A 17,585-nucleotide genomic window follows, 5' to 3' on the forward strand; every position below is an offset into this window, starting at 1 on the left:
GCCTCCCCTAATCTGGACAATGATATTTTCTCAATGAAGTCTGTACGAAAACAACTTGAGGACAAGTCCTGGACTGTCTCTTCAACCATATGGCTTGAGCTGTGCTCCTCCTGGACACAAATTCTAGAACAGTGGCTGACCCACCAGGAATCACCTAAGTGGGTAGTAGGGCATGACTGCCATGAAGCCAAGTTGAACTGAGGTGTGGGCATGAGGGGAATAAAGATGCTTACTCAGGGGACCCCTAGGACCCAAAAGCCACTTCATTTAAATGTTTGCAGGGAAACATGGGTACATAACAACGAGAGCAACAACACCACCAACCTTTGAGATTCAGAAACTTCCCATTTTCGCTCCCACCTCAGGGCTTTTGAGACAGTGACCAGCTGGAACCTCTACATGATGATTTCCCCTGTCCGTGTCCCGAGAACGGGAGGAAGGGTACCCTCCAGGGAGAGAGTGGGCTGGGCGTCCAAATGCACAGCATGCAGCGCAAGCTCGAGCTTTCTACTCACGTGCGGGGACAGGAAGTGAGAAGTAGAAGTGGGGCGAGAGATTCCTCTGGCATGGAAACACTCCAAGACCATCGGTTTAGGGTTTCACTTATTTAATCTAAGTGCTGCTTCATTATTGCCGCTTGTGTATATTAGTGTTGCCTTCACGATTCTTTCTGTTCTAAGGGATTCTTACAGCGGCTGGAGAACAAATTTTAAACAAACAAGGAAATAATGGAAGAAAATAAAATAGCATAGAAACATCTTGCGGGACACACACACACACACACACACACACAGAGAGAGTATACAATTCTGCTCCAAGTATTGCCACACTGGAAGTTTCATTCCTAGTAACTGATTCATTTTATGACCTGGATAAACTTCTGGGAAGCCCTGTGCGTCCAGGGGTGCTAAGGGGACTTAGGATTGGATGAAGAGTAGTACTCGATAGGGCTACCAAGGCGTCTCATGTAGCACCCGGGCACAACATCGAAACCAAACATTTGCTGTGCAGGTGCATTTCCGCTCCTCTTCAAGAAACAGGTGCCCTGGTCAGTCAACAGCACATCAGGCGTACCTTGAACATGGAGGACTAAATCAAACTCTCGTTTTTATTTATTTGTGTTTTCTCATTTATGAACAATAAGCGATCTATTGAATTTCCTGAATAAAAACAATCTGGAAACCATTAGCTCTCTGCCCACGGAGAGAGGAGAAAAAACAGAAACTGCTCTCTGGGTGACCCTGAGGAGGATGGAGGCTGTGGTTTCAGAGATGTGGATGGTAATATCACTTAATAGATGTTGCCGAGGACAGAGCTGAGAACTTGGAAACCAGACTTCATTAGTCTGACACCTTTTCAATGCAAAATAATATTGAGCTAGGAGCAGATTGGTACATCTTTAGTGGGCAGGCTAGGAAGTCTTCTTTCTTGCATGAAAGAACACCCTTGCTGCCTTGTCCTGCCAAAGACAAACATTACTCACACTCCCACCCCAAGCATCTCCTTGGATTCGAGGGCAAGGCCAACTGATTTAACAGTGAAGAAAATCTAGCTGTGCTCTCCGCCCAGCCCATGACTTTCTCCTACTTACACTCATAATGCAGGATCTATGAATAAATTCTAGAAACATCTTCCTTTTTATGAATACCTGTTAGAGCCTATGCATGACCTACCCCGTCCAGTGGTGTTTTAGTTCTTGGAATGGGCAATATATCATTTTCACAGGTGTATTCCTCTGGTAGACCTTCACTTCTTGGGAAGAATTTACATGATAGTGAACATCCAATCAACTATTCTTTGAAGTAGAGACAAAATAGCGGGACTCCTTAGGACTAAAATAAAAGCATGGTCGCTAAGTTCCATACAGGAGTTTGGGGATCAAGACTTTACTGGAGTCATCTGCAACCTCAGCAGCATCTTCTCTAATAAAAGCCCCCCCCCCCGAACCCACAGACAGTCCTATAGTCAAGGGAACAGGAAGAAGGTAAACTCAGGTAAAGGAAGTACATTTAGCTCCTTGAAGGCAAGACCCATGTCGCCCTCATCTTTGACTTCCCCAGGGGTTAGTGTGGTTCTCTTCAAGTTTGTTAAGGTCCCAACTGAACACAGTTTTTATATCACAGTTGTACAGTAGACCAGACTTGGTCATTCATGCATGCATTTATACTTAAGTCAACCAACCATTTATTTCGAGCTCTCCCATATTCCAGACATTGGGCTGGGAGCTGGGGAAAAAACCGAATAGAAAAAGATACTCAGTGTTCAGATTTTGGTTGAGCTAACTGCTTTAGAGAGAGTTTAAAAGAGAAGAGCAAGCATTCCTTCTTTGTCCAACAAATATTTATCGAGCATCCCCTCTACACAGGGCTCTGTTCTAGGCATTTGTTATGGACACAGCGGCATATAAAATGCTCTAAATACCACTGCCTTTGTGGAGCTTACAGAGCTTATGTTCTAGGGGGGAGACACACAAAGAGCAAGGAAAGGACATAGTGCATCAGAGTGGTAAGTGGTTTTCAGACAAGCAAGATGGGGCAAGGAGGTAAGAGCTGAAGGACAGATTGCAGTTCTGCTCAGGGTGGTCAGAGAAAGCCTTGCTGAGGGCAGAGACCTGACAGGAGGTTGGGATGAAAGCCATGCAGACCAAGACATCCATCCCATATAGAAATTTAGGGATCAGGTCCTTGCTGGAAGACATCTACAGCCCCAAGCAACATTTTCTGTAATAAAAGGCCTCATAGGACTTCAGATGGTCTGTTCTAAGGTTAAGGAGATGGAAAGAAACTCAGGATAAAGGAAGTCCACCACCTTCTGTTTTCCAACTTCCCTACCTGAACAGTTTTCTATTCATTCTTTGGCCAGGGCCTCAGAAAAATCGTTGAGGAAGATAAATCACTTTTTTTGCACAAAGCGAGGTATGACCAAAATACAGTTGGCTGTGGTAGAGACCTCATTTTGACTGTTCTACTATGACCTGAAAGTAAAAGCAAACATTTAGTTGTCTGAATTACCAGACAATAGGTCCTTTTCTCACCTCTCAAGGCTCCCTGCTAGAAGTGTCGCTTCCCCGCAGGGGGCCAGCCTCACACACACACACACACACACACACACACAGCGACATGATGTTGCTTAAGAAGCTGCTCAATGGAACCCTGGTCTCACTTCCTCAATACATATATTTTGTCCTGATTGTTTTCATTTTCAGTTGAAGAATTTTAACCGTTTGGGGTTTCCTTCACACATAAGAAATGTACAAACCACAGGAAATGAAAACTTGACTAAATGCAGATGACACAGACAGCCAACTCTGAAAGTGTGCTGGGCCCTACTCAGCCTTAGGTGACCTTTAGCAAAAAGAGAGTGTTCCAGTGAGACACTCTGACTGTCATAAAATAGCATCAACTTACAAGACTCTCCCATTACGATCAGAGTGTGGCAATCATGGGGCCCCAACAGCAAAGGCTAAGTGCAAGCTAAAAGATAAAAATGATTCTGCAAAGTCTTCTTGAATTTTAAACGCATTTGAAAGTTGTTTCAGCATTCGAAAATACTTGGCCTGCGTCTAAAGCAATGCACAGGCAAGAAAAATGGCATGATTGAGCCAACATTTTACAAACACATTTTACTTTCTTTTTGAAACATAGCCACCAGAAAGGGTGCAATTCATTTAAAAAAAAAAATTCTCTCAAGAAAGTGTAGCTGGCCCATCCATTCATCTGTCTCCCTGTCCATAAGAGAGTGAATGAATAAATGAAGTTATGATGTGCTAACCTCCCTCTCTTTCTCCCAAAATTGGTATTCCATAATTTCTATTCATTTGGCTAGAGATAAGATTAGTTTGGGCAGAATCTGTAGTTTCTTTATATCAACTTATAAACCTGAGTCTCTGCACTAAAAAGGTACTGCTCAGTTTCAACCTTGTTCAATACGGATGCCTAACAGGCTGTTATGAGTATGTGTGGTGCTTGGCTTGTTCCAAGAGCCCTTTAGTGGAACGGAAAGAGATTAGATGAAGCCTCAGCACAAAACTTCTCTAAAATGACAAATCAGGGCAACCACAAAAAGCTCTAGGAAAGGAACACATCCCATGGCAATGCAAAGAGGAAAGAAAACCCACAGAAAGAAAGACCTGGGAGCAGGTGGCCATATGAGCCATGCAGACCCAAATGTCTGCCAACTTTGATGTAGCAGCTGCTGAGAAACGAGGCATAAACCCAGGTGAGAACATGTAAACTCTTCCCCTGTCCTCGGCTACTTCCAATAACTGGCTCATCTTCAGAGGGTCATATCGTCAGGCTTTCAATTATGCCTTCTTGCTGACATATAGATCCTTCTGTTTGGAACTATGGCCTCCTTCTTGTCACTATTAGTGAAGTATCATTGTTTTTTTCCTCTATTTTTCAGACAACCTCATGGCCACCTCAAAGGAACTCTTATATCTGGAAATCTTTCCTTCACAATACTTCCACTTGTATCACCATTTTTCATGGGTCCATTACTTCATTCTTCCTTTTTCCTGTGCAGTTATAAGCATAATGTTATAGGAGAAGGATGCAAGATGTCTCCAAAATGGCACCGTTGGATAAAAGATCTAACCTTACTTGTAAACAGACATAACCCCTGTTTTTAAGGAACACACAGCCTGATGGAATCTTCATTGAGTGTCCCCATGATTGCAGGGCCTTATTCGGGTCAAGAAAGTGGCTAACCACACGTTGTGACTACAGCCAGAAAGGCCCCCTCTTCTTTACCTGCTTGCTAATGTTGAAAAATCCCTTTAACAGCCACTGAATTCTTTCATTCCATAGGTGGATTTGCAGCTTAAAATAACAATAGGCTGGAGAACAGGCATAACATAATGATGTAAATTAATTATGTACCAAGATATACATGCCTGAGTGCATGTTCTTTTGATGGTAGCAAAGCTGGGGACTGAAGGTAGTGAGGAGGGAACCCCACTGAGGAGGGGCAGGGCACAAAAAGGGCAGGCTGAGGCAAAGGTAAACTTTATCTGATGATGAACCTGCCTAGCACTGGTCATGCTGAAATGAAGCACCAGCTGACAGCAACTCATGGTGTACCATGGTGTATCACATCACAAAAAGGACTTATTATAAATGGGCTACCCTGTCCACTCAGCTAATATATCCATGAAGTCAAGGGGAAGTGCCACCTGATTCTGAATAAGTATTAGGGTTCCGTCTATTACAGGCAGGTCACTTACTAAAAAAACCCTCAAATGTACAGACACTGAATTATTAGACAACAAGGGACAGGCAATGATGGTGGTAAAATTTAAACACACTTCCAGTTAACCTGTCATAGCCCCTGGGTGGACCCTGCAAGTAGAAATTATCGGCCTCAGGATAAAGTAACAGATGCTTAAGGATTCAGTCATCAGCCAAAAAAGGGGCCAGATATCAAATAGGTATCACTTTAGATTCAATTCATGGTATTTGGTTTTCACTTTATAAATATCCTGGCTAATGTGTCTTTATTCACAAAAGGATTTCATATCTATCTTCAAGACCCAGCTCATATGCCACAAACCCTTGGATAACTTCCTGGATCCCCCAAATTGAGTTTCTCTTGTCTCTTTGGTTCCTCATCCTACCACTCCTGCCTGTGTTTTAGCATGTACTGTATCCTACCTGTTGTCTTAGTTTTCTGTGTCCATGTTTTAGAGACATTATTTAACTATAAGCTCTAAAGGCAAGACTTCCACAGAACCCTGCTTTCTCTAAAACTTATATTTTACTTATCTAAGGCTATAATTTCTCTATAATTTACATTTTCCTTTTATTTGTTTAATGGCTGCGTTTATCATTTTCCCATAAGTTCCAAGATACATAGAGTCACGTCTGTCCTAGTTACCACTCTAAATATAGCATAACTCCTAGCACAATGTCTAGCACATAGTAGGTATTCAATAAACATTTCTTAGTTAATGTATTATATGTTCATACTTTTCAAATAACCTGGCAGACACAACTTAATACATAACAGGATTTCAAAGAATGGTTAATAAACACAGTAAATCTGACTTAAATGGACTAAAACTAGACACACAATTATACTAATGCCACAGTGTAGAGACACATGTTTGGAGTAAATCCTGAATAGAGAAGAGGGACTTTGCAGCAAGTCCCAAAGTTAGTGAATCCAAGTGAACCCAACTCACTTTTTAGAAATAGTGAGAAATTTTTGCATTTTCTGTTTGAAATTTCTACTTAGAGAGTAGGGTTATTAGGTATTTTTGAAAAAAAATAGGGAAATAAGCCATCTATTCATAATCCAAAATCTAAAGCCATACAATTAAATCACAAAGAAATTGGGATTATAGATTTCTAACTAAACAGTGCCCCTCTTTCTGCGGAATTATGTTCATTTGGATCTCTGACTCCAAATGTATTGTGGAGGGAAATCTCTACCACTATACTACATTTCTAGTCACACACTCCTAGGGCTTAAAGATCTGGGATGCTAGAAGAGTGTTTGAGAATTGGATCCTTGATTTCTCTCTCAGAGATGTCATATTAGGACCTGTTGGAGTCAACTCATGTCTTAGAAAAGCCTTGGTGAGTAGCAGTGTCTTCACAACATGTGGGATAATCAAGGCTTTGGATGTCTTCAAAATCTTGTGGACACTCTGCCAAAAGAGCAAATGATACTATTTACAACAGCAACTGGGAAACTCAAAATCTCTTGGCCAAATTTGCATTGACCCAGCAATGGCCCTTAGTCCAGCCTTCTCTAGCTGAGGAACTGAAAATCAAGAGTAAGTGTGCAAAAGTGGCACTCAGGGGCGCCTGGGTGGCTCAGTCGTTAAGCGTCTGCCTTCGGCTCAGGTCATGATCCCAGGATCCTGGGATCGAGTCCCACGTCGGGCTCCCTGCTCCGCGGGAAGCCTGCTTCTCCCTCTCCCACTCCCCCTGCTTGTGTTCCTGCTCTCGCTATGTCTCTCTCTGTCAAGAAAATAAATAAAATCTTAAAAAAAAAAAAAAAAGTGGCACTCAGAACAATTTTCAGGGGTATAATATGCAAGCTCCAAATCTGCCCTCCTATTTCAAACTTTCAAACTCCAAAACTCCTAGGGCGCCTGGGTGGCTCATTCAGTTGAGCGTCCGACTCTTGGTTTCAGCTCAGGTCATGATCTCAAGGTTGTGAGATGGAGCCCTGAATCGGGCTCCATGCTCAGTCTGCTAGTCCCTCTTCCTCTGCATTCTCTCTTTCTCCCTCTCTCTCTCTTTCTCTCAAATAAATAAGTAAAATCTTAAAAAACAAACAAACAAAAAAAACAACTCCAAATCTCCTTCTGGGCAACATCAACTCAAGGAAACTTCTTAGATTCTACTTCCTCAATGCTCCCAGTGGTATTTGGGTTGTGTCAATCTTTTCACATTATTTCTCATGTTCCAAACACATCTACACTTTAGACATTTATTTTCTTGAAGGCAAAGGTCATGTCTTATTCTCTTTTATAGGCCAGAAATCTAAAATAGTCATAGAGTTGGCCACATCAAGAGATGAAAGAAAGAGATCAGAGAAAGAAAATGCCTTGCATATAGTGGACACAAAGGACTCAGTAAGAATTTACTGAATGACTACTAAGTGCCAGCCACTGTCCAAGGTGCTAAGATACCATTAAACAAGATAGGCAAGGTTTCTGCTCTCTAGGGGACAATAAGTAACCAAACCAATCCATGAAAGGATAATTTTAGATTTTAATAATAGTTGTGAAACAAATAAAATGGGCAATGAGATGAAGAGTGATTTGACAGAATGACAAATTAGTCTGTGAGACTAGACATTTCAGCTGATACCTGATTGATGAGAAAGAGCCAAGTCATGCGAGGATCTACAAGGGGAGAGTGTCCTACGGAGAGGCACCAAAATAAAGCAATGTTTGTTATTGTTGGGGGTAGACAATTGGGAGGGGTACATAGGGAGATGGTGGAGCTGTTTAATCGCTAATTCTTTCTCCATCTTTATCAGAGCAGGGTGCCACCTTTCCCCCCACTTTGCATATTTTTTTCATTACCATCTCTGTTTTCTCAATTCTGCTCCCCGACTTCCATTAAATTCCAAGAACACGAGCCTCTGCCAGCAGCAAACACATATGGAGCTCTCTTCTAACCCCTTAATATCTAAAACACCCAACTAAAAGCCATTTGAATATAGAAGCAGAGAGTATCAAGATTTTGCTTTCATTATTGTTAAGTCCATTCAACTAATGTTTGTTTTTATGGCCATTACATGTCATTATCATTACTGATTATAGTCAGAAACTAAGTTATAAATTCACTCATCACTGTTTCTTTCCATATTATCTCATAGGAAGTCCTATTATGGGGTAAATAGCTTTAGCAAAGCTGCATATTTCACTATACACTAACATAAAAAGAAACCCAGCAAATGCATCTAAAGAACATTTTCCAAGGTAATCATAAATATTTCAGTAAACATCTACACTACTTATTTTAGTCTTCCCGAATTTGAAATTTCTTCATCATTATCATCATTTACTTAATTGCAAGTATTTGTTCATCAAGAACTGTAATCAATAAAAGAAAGAAGAGAAGCAGCTAGTTTCTGCATCATAACCAGATTGCCTAGATGCTGTGCCTGGAATCCATTACCAGTGACATTTCTAGTCGTGTTTCCAGTCATTTGGAACACACAGACTTTCCTGTGCAATATGCAAAGCTTTTGGATGCTGTAAGCTCTGCTGGCAGCAACAGCAACCCAGAAAAGGAGGTGTCACACTGAATGTACTCTACCTGATGCCATCTTCTGTCCCAACTCGAGGCATTTAGGTTCTTCCTGGGATTCCTCTTCTTCCTGAGTTCCAGTCCCACAAACCAGAAAAATAGGGAGAAAGTAAAAATATGCATTAATTTACGGCAACACTTTCTGCAAACCTACTGAATTAATATGAGGGCGAGATCTGACAATATTAGACCAAGCCCTTATGAACTGAAGCTTTGGACAAGCTACAAATTCAACAGAAGATGTTGAGTAGAATAACTACAGCGTGTTACAAACTCCACGGTGTCATTCACAGGAAACTGTCTATGGATGTTGTCCCTGAAGCAGTACAATCCAGGGGCCCTCTGTGACTAAAAGGTTGGAGCATCAATGACTTAGACATAGCGGCAGTGGGTTTCTCCATGCGACAGAAATTCTGCCAGCGTGGTGTAACAGAGATAATTATGCTTTACTTTTCATGATTCAAAGAGCTGATTCATTGTATTTTTTAAATTCTATCACAATTCACAGTTATTTCGATCTCTGGCAAGTTGAGTGAACACATTCTTCTCTGAGTTCTGGTACGATATTCTTTAATGACAATTGTAACTCCTGTGGCATTGATAAAATAGAGCCAGCTAAGAGTGAGGGAAGTAAATTAAGAGGAATGTCTACACAGTGTCTTTCTAAATTTGTCTGTAAGATGACTTTATGCTGATTCCTTCATTTATTTTCTTCCCTCACTGAACAAATATTTGTTGAGTGCCTCGTAGGGGCTATTTCTGTGAGACCTTAATTTCTATGCAAGATCCCTTCAATTACACTGATGCCTACTCAGCTTCCTTCCCATACTGGCACACTTTCTACCCAAACTTTGTTCCTCAAAAGAATTTAGCCCAATAGAAGATGTTTTGGACCACAATAAAGTATGTGGGTGCAGAGTTCCATAAATGGTAAATGAGGATACTCTGTAAGCAAAGTGGAACAAATGAACTCAAAAATTGATATACATTGTAGGAGCACTCCCCAATTTGTTCTAAGTTTGCACCTCCTAAATAATGTCTCATCCACATGAGAATCCACCAGACTCTTCAAGCTTGGTTAGTAAGATGAAGAAGTGCTTTATTCAATTCACAAAGAATAGTTTCTTTTAAGTCACCATCAGTATCAACTTATAAGGGAGTTGATTTCACCTGTGTTGAGAACAAATGTTTTTCCAGAGATCAAAAATCCTCTTCAAATGTTCATCAGGGACCAGTTCCAAAAATTAGTCCTACTTTTAAAACCCATTACAGCATTGGCATGGGCAATTTGGGTAAACAAGCCTTTAGTTCAATTATCTCAAATTTATATGTTGTAAGAAATTTTTAATGAAAATTTCTTCCAAAATTATATTTCTAAAAAGGATGTGAATTAATACAATACCAAAGGACATGTAAATGATAGAAAGCCCCATTATACAGAAACAAAATGCGGCAAATAATTTCTTGTTTCACAAGGCCCAATAGGACAGTATATAATGAAAACATAAGGAGTTATTTTATAGTACAGCCACAGGGGAAGTCTCTCAAGATGCCCAAATAACCAAATAAAGTTGTTTCATAGATGAAAGGATTCTCCTTTGAGCCAATAAGACTGTTTACTTTTTATTGCCCTGAATTCCAGAATTGTGAAATAATGTAGCTCTTTAGCTTTCCTCCAGACATATTTATTATTTTATTTGAAATTGCCCCTCCCCCAATTTTCTCATTAAATAGTAAAAATTGCAAAGCCCTGGAAAGATCTGCAGATGGAAGGATATTTGGAATCCTCTGGGTTGGAAAGCGCTCAGCATAGAATAAACAAGCATCTGTCTTCCATAGTGTAAACTATGTTCTATTTAGAGAAAAAAGACCGAGCTCCTTAGATTCTTGTATTTCTTCTCCTCAGTGCAAGTCTGTGATTTGCTGAGTTCGTTCTTACTGGTTTTTTCCCAGCAAAGCTAGAATAAAATGACAACAGTCCAACTGTAGTAGACATCTGTTGACTTTGCTGCCTGGCACTCACTCACTCTATCTAGTAAGTGTGTCCTGATTTCCTCTTTAAAGTCTTCTCTTCTGACACTTAACCAATTGTTGTTCCTATGAAACCATCCCAGAGCCCCATGCCCTCTCCCTCCCCACCGCCAGGGGTGGTCATGTGCCCCAGGGCTAGGCCCATCAGTCCACCGCATTTCCCTGTGATTGGTTCAGAGTAGTCATGTGACCCAAATCAGGGCTAATGAGAGATTTTCTCTGGAAGTCTGGGAACTTGACTCCTATTCTTACCCGCTGAAACCTGAAACAGCTATGAGGGTTGGAACTGCTGCCGTCCACACAAAGGAAGGCAGAGCCAAGAGATGGACTGATAGCGAGTCCCAGTGAAACCATTGGAGCCCCAAATCGAGGCATGCCTGAAGCAGGCTTAACCTTGGCCTTTTCAGCCGAAGTCAACTATTATATTCATACGTTTTTAAAAAATATGTTGATTTTTAAAATAATCCATTTTAGGATGCCTGGGTGGCTTAGCTGGTTAAGTGGCAGACTCTTGGTTTTGGCTCAGGTTGTGATCTCAGGGTAGTGAGATCGAGCCCAGCATTGGGCTCTGTGCTCAGTGTGGAGGTGCTTGAGAGTCTCTCTCTTCTTCTCCCTCTGCCCTCCCCCAGCAACCCCCCCTAAATAAATAAATAAATAAATAAATAAATAAATAAATAAATCTTTTAAAAAAGCACAACCCATTTCTATCATGTTTTCTGTCACTTCTAACAGAACCAGCTGATACACCTCAGCTCTGGGAAGCCAGAGTGGGGTGCCTTGATCATTGGCTTCATTGCTTGAGCAATAATAGTTAAAAAACAAAAACAATAAAAAATTAACTAATTAGTTAAAACATTAACAATATAACCTCACTGACATACTTCAAGTCAGTTTAAGTTGGCCTCATAGTTTTACAACACTAGCTGCTGGCATTTCACTCTAGGAAAGCGAGTTTAGAAACACAATGATAATTTGAGAGAAAAATAGAATTCTTGACCAAGAATTAAGGAGATCCTGGTCCCATTTATCTCCACCTGTTGCACCAAGTACATGACTGACTCTTGGCTTCAACTTCCTTCATTTGGAAAATGGATCCCAAATATAACCATTCCTTCCCAAGAAAGTTGAATTCTAATTTTAAATAACTGTTTCTGTGTCACCAAACATTTGAGGAGTCTTCAAGTTTTCTCTATTATGGGCTATACTACAAAGAACATCTTTCAATGTAAGGATTTTCATTATTTTAGATTATTTTGGATTAATGTTTCAAGGGTAGGATTCTGGATCAAAGGTCATGAATGTTTTTGAGGCTCTTGATACAGACTATAAAACTCCCCCGAAAAATATTTCAACAAATTAATGTGTTAAAATGTGACCGTTTCGTTACAACCTCTCTAGCAATATCTAATGTCCATATTTTGATGGATAGGAAGAGTCTCCTATTGGAGGTAATTTTAGAAACAGATAATCCAACACTCACCATATTCCAGTGCCAAGAGTCTCTTACTGCATTGCATTGCTACTAATAAATATATGTTTAATTTCCCATGAAATCCAGTATCTAAGCCTTGTCTATCCCACTACATTATAGGATCTTCCAGGACAAAAACTATGCTTCCTCTTCAAGTTTCATTCAGGCTCTACCCTCTTTGTCAACAGGTGTTTGTTAAACAATGTTGAATGGATTCAATTGTTTGCCTACTTTACATTTTTGTTTAATGTTTAACCTAGTAACACATCCCACAATAAAAAGTCAAGTGTTGTTCCTCCTGATAACAAAGATCAGGGGTCAGTTTCTCCAAGAAGGCCTTCTTGAAGCAGCCCCCGTCTCCATCCCAAACTCTACCCCATTCAAAATTTAAGATGTACAGTCAGCGACCGTTTCTTGAGTGCTTGCCATGTGTCAAACTGTGTGGTATGTGTAGAGCTCATTAGTCCTCAACAACTCCTGGAGGTAGGTGACCTTATTGTCATCAGCCCTGGTTTATGGACGGAGAAACAGAGGCTCAGTGGGGCTCATTCACCCTGTAGTGGATACTGTGATGTGCTGCCTGGAGGCCCCTTTAGGACTGAAAGATTGATTGTCACAGTTACAGGAAATGTGGTTAATAGCACGCAGCTGTCAGCATCCTAGGAGAGAGCTGCCAGCGCAGGTGGCACTTGGACTTGTTGACTTGAGGGCAGAGAGGCCCAATCCCTTCACCCCATCTCAAGACAACTCTGAAGGGCCCTCCTCACTCCAGAGCTGCCTGTGAGGTTGGTGAGGACTTCATTGAGAAACTTCATTGTAGCCCCTTATCCCCCTCTGCCTAATCCTGCTTTCTTCTCTTCCCTTCCACAAGAGTTGATCCCCAAAGCACTCCCTAATAAATCTTGTAGGTGCTACTCTCCGTTTCAGAGTCAGCTTCCCAGGAACCCACCAACACAACCAAAGTAACATTTCCTTGAAGTGCCAAAAGGGGATTTAGACCCAGGTTTACCTGGGTCCAAACCCCATGATGTAAACCACTATACTAAACTCCCTCCTTAATACTAATGCTTCTCCTTTGTTAAAACTGTGGGTGCCTGGGCCCCAGTCCAGATGCTGATTTGCTAAGTATGAGGTTTGGGGTGACCAACCATCCTGATTTGCTTGGGACTGAGGTTCTCCAGGATGCAGGACTTCTGGTGCTAAAACTAAGGAAGTCTTGGCAAACTGAGATGAGTTGATCACCCTAATTGGAGTGTGGCCCTGCTATCTGCTATTTAAATGACCTCTGGATGTTTCTGATGCATTGAAAATGCTTTAGAAATATGGTATAATGATAAAAGGAAATCCTAATTATGGGTGAGTGTTGTTAAAGATTTTATTATTTTTTGAGAGAGAGAGTGAGCGAGAGAGAGCATAAGCTGGGGGAGAGGCAGAGGAAGAGAGAGAAGAAGGCTCCCCACTGAGAAGGGAGCCCGACGCAGGGCTCAATCTGAGGACCCTGGGATTACGACCTGAGCTACCCAAGTTCCCCTATGGGTGAGTGTTTTTAAGCTAACATTTTGAACTCTCTATGTAACATAGAGCTTTACAATCTGTTTAGCAAATATTATTGTCCTCATTTTACAGATGAGGAAACTTAAAGAGGTCAGATAAATCAAAGAACTTTCCCCAAGTCACACAGCTAATAAGTGAGCCTGAAGACAAACCCAATTGAGGGATGCCTGGGTGGCTCAGTCAGTTAAGGGTCTGCCCTCAGTTCAGGTCATGATCTCAGGGTCCTGGGATTGAGCCCTGCATCGGGCTCCCTGCTCAGTGGGGAGACTGCTTCTCCCTCTGCCCCTTCCCCCCAGCTTGTGTTCTCCCTCTTTCTCTCTCTCTCAAATAAATAAATAAAATCTTAAAAAAAAACCCAATTGAGTCTAGAATCTATGCTCATAACCACCTCTCCACCCGGAATGACTTGTTCTCTCTAAATTTCCTCATCTGGAGATGGAGATAACAATATCTATGTCCATGAGTTGTTGTGGGGATAAAATATGTAAAGCATCTATTCAATGCCTGCTGCAGAGGGAATATATATTGTGCACCTTTCCTTTTCCCCTAGTGTAAACAAATAATTGGTTTGTATGTCCTTTTTTTTTCCCACTGGACCACAAAGAAGAGGATTAGAGGTCATTCACCAAGAGCTCTTTCCTGACTATGTAGAGCTTCGCAAAATTCACTTTAAATCAATATACTTTGCTGAGGAACTTCTATGTTCACGGCATTCTGCTAGAAAATGTGCGGAATACCACAGTGAATAGGACATCATCTTGGACCTCCAGGAACTCATAACCACAGGAGAAACAGATGACATTGATTTTAATTTTCTTAGGGAAAGAAAAATCCTAACTCTAACAAATAACTTTCTCCCCCCCACCCCTTCATGTGGTGTAGTGTATAGATCATGTAGGAGAAAGAGTACAGAGAATTTCAATATTAGAACCTGAGTGAAAGAGCTTGATTAGCACTTAGGAGAGAGGGAAGGGTACCATAAATAAAGTAAGCTCACCCATGTCCTTAGCTTCCTCTTTCTGGGTGGGCAAACACACAATTCCAAAGCTCTAAACAAATCTTTGAGCCTTCAAAGAAGTGACTCTGGACCCCAATAGGCAGCGTAGGTGGTAGAAGCATCTAGTCAATTTTAAGACATGGCATGTAGTTGTCATTTTAAAAAATTAAGGCAGCAGATACAACTATTCTGAAATGTGCCAAGAACTATAGAGCAAGTGGGTGGAGACAGAAGCAAAACCCATTGTCATCCCACAGGGTGGTGGAAGGATGTGGGCCTTGGAGTTAGGGAGACCAGGGTTCAAATCCTGGCTCTGCCTTGTAAGGAACTCTGTGAGCCTCAGTTTCCTCATCAAAAAGGAAAGGCCATCACTTGATGTCCTAACAGGATTGCTGCAAAGGTTAAATGAATAAGATAAGAATATCACACTAGTCACTTAATGTGGGATGGGGTGGTCTCTGCTCTTCTAGCAGCCCTTCCAGTAAGAGCTGCCACCTCCCGGCCACAGGATTAATCCAGGCAAGGGGATATAACTTAATTTAGGCTAGTTATCATGACTTGGCTGGGACTTCTCAGCTTGGTTGGTGGATGTCTTACAGTCTTAGGAAGGAGCCTCAGAACTAATGACACATACCCTGACAGAACTCAAGAGAATGAACCCAATGCTCAATGAGAAGCAGAGGCAAAAGGCAGAGAGGGAGCTATGATGAATGGTGGCCCTGTGTCCTATTTTGTGGTTTATTATTTATTTCTATATTCCTCTGCCAAATTTCTATTAGTTTCAGCTGCCCCTCCGGGAATGCCCTTCAGATAACTGTAGATGCAGGGTAGCGCAAGAAGATGGAAGGTGTCATTCCCAACCACAGCAGCATCTCGCTCCAGCCACCATTGGATTCATAGAGGCTATTCTTCAGGAGCAAACACTGCAGTTCACTCAGTGACTCAAGATCGGGGAGGCTCTGGGACCTTGATCAGAGACTTGGTCCACTGATCAGAGACTTGGTTCGTTCACGGCCTACGTGGTGCCCTAGCACTAAGTGCTTTTCTTCATCTCTACTTGTAGGAAAACTCAACAAAAAACAAAAAACAAAAAGGAGAAGTATTAGATCCCATGCTTGTAAAACTGTAGTTCTCAGACTTGGGTGTATATCCAAATTACTTGGAGGACATGGCAGAAATACTGAGAAGGATCCGGCCCTTGTCCACTTGGACAAGACTGGGCCTCTGGATTCCTTTTTTTTTTTTAGTGCTTTATTTATAGTGTTTTATCACAGTGGATAAGCACGTACATTGGAGTCCGATGAATGAGATACAAATCCCAGCTCTCCCACTTACCAGCCATGGGATTTTAGTGAGTTCCTGAAGTCACCTGTGCTTCCATTTTCTTGTGGGACGGTGGAGCTCACACTAGCTTACACTAGCTTACATGAGCACTTCCCTTAGAGAGCGGTGGTGTGGTGAGTTTGCTAGTGGGTGAGAAGTGGAGCAGTGCCTGGCATGTGTTGGCAGCTGATGGCTTCTTCTTTTAGGGAAGTGACTTCTTGCAAAGGCACCAACTACATAAGGACAGTTTTGTGTCAGCTCTTGTATCCATTCATTGTCTCCATGAATAGGACCATAGTCAACTGCTTAGTTGTGCTTAGATAAATACTGACAAATGCTTTTATTTATTTTTTAAGGTAGGCTCCATGCCCAGCATGGAGCCCAATGCAGGGCTTGAACTCACGACCTTGAGATCAGGACCTGAGCTGAGATCAAGAGTCAAGATGCTTAACTGATTGAGCCACCCAGTCGCCTCTGACAAATGCTTTTAAAAATCCGGTGTTTTGTCTCCTTTTGTGGTCCTTAAAGAGATCCCTGAAAGATGACAGCGCAGATGGAAAGATGTCAGGAGCATCTGACATCCCCAAGTGAATCCGTTTTCTTGTGTATTTGCCAGTTTCCAAAATGTCATATACAAAGGACTTTCATTAATTTACTTTAGGTACATGGTTACAGTTCAGTTCATTTCACTGTCTGGAAAGTTCCCTAACAATCAGACTAAAATTTCTCATGTTAATGACTCATTATTTTTTCTCTTTAACATAGCCTAAATTTTTTATTAAGTTTTTAATTTTAATTCCGTTACAGTTAACATACAGTGTTATATTAGTTTCAAGTGTACCATATAGTGATTCGACACTTCTATGCATTACTCAGTGCTCATCACAACAAGTACACTCTTAATCCCCTTCACCTATTTCCCCCATCCCCCCAGCCTCCTCCCCTCTGGCAAGCATCTAGTCTCTATAGTTGAGTCTGTTTCTTGGCTTGTCTTTCTCTCTTTTTTTTCTTTGCTCATTTGTTTTGTTTCTTAAATTTCACATATGAGTGAAATCATATGGTATGTATGTCTTTCTGAATGACTTATTTTGCTTAGCATTATATTCTCTAGCTCCATCCATGTTGTTGCAAATGGCAAGATTTCATTCCTTTTATGGCTGAGTAATATTCCATTCCAATATATATATTCCATATATATAATACATATACACATCACCTCTTCTTTACTCATTCATCTATGAATGGGCACTTGGGTTGCTTCCATAATTTGGCTATTATAAATAATGCTGCAATAAATGTAGGGGTGCATGTATCCCTTTGAATTAATGTTTTTGTATTTTTTAGGTAAATACCCAATAGTGTGATTCCTGGATTACAGAGAAGTTCTGCTTTTAACTTCTTGAGGAACCTCCATACTGTTTTCTAGAGTGGCTACACC

General features: G+C 41.3%; 1 protein-coding gene across 1 annotated transcript in view; it reads right to left on the minus strand.

Annotated features, from left to right (window-relative positions):
* Window positions 1–17,585, minus strand: part of FAM107B (family with sequence similarity 107 member B) — a 220,069-nt gene that overhangs the window by 117,684 nt on the left and 84,800 nt on the right. The window contains exon 2 of the mRNA XM_032425566.1: window positions 8,781–8,841. Within this exon, the coding sequence (XP_032281457.1) occupies window positions 8,781–8,841 (61 nt within the window). The remainder of the gene's footprint in view (window positions 1–8,780; window positions 8,842–17,585) is intronic.

This window comes from Phoca vitulina, unplaced genomic scaffold, assembly GCF_004348235.1.
Source record: "Phoca vitulina isolate PV1807 unplaced genomic scaffold, GSC_HSeal_1.0 scaffold33, whole genome shotgun sequence".
NCBI classification, from domain to species: domain Eukaryota; kingdom Metazoa; phylum Chordata; class Mammalia; order Carnivora; family Phocidae; genus Phoca; species Phoca vitulina.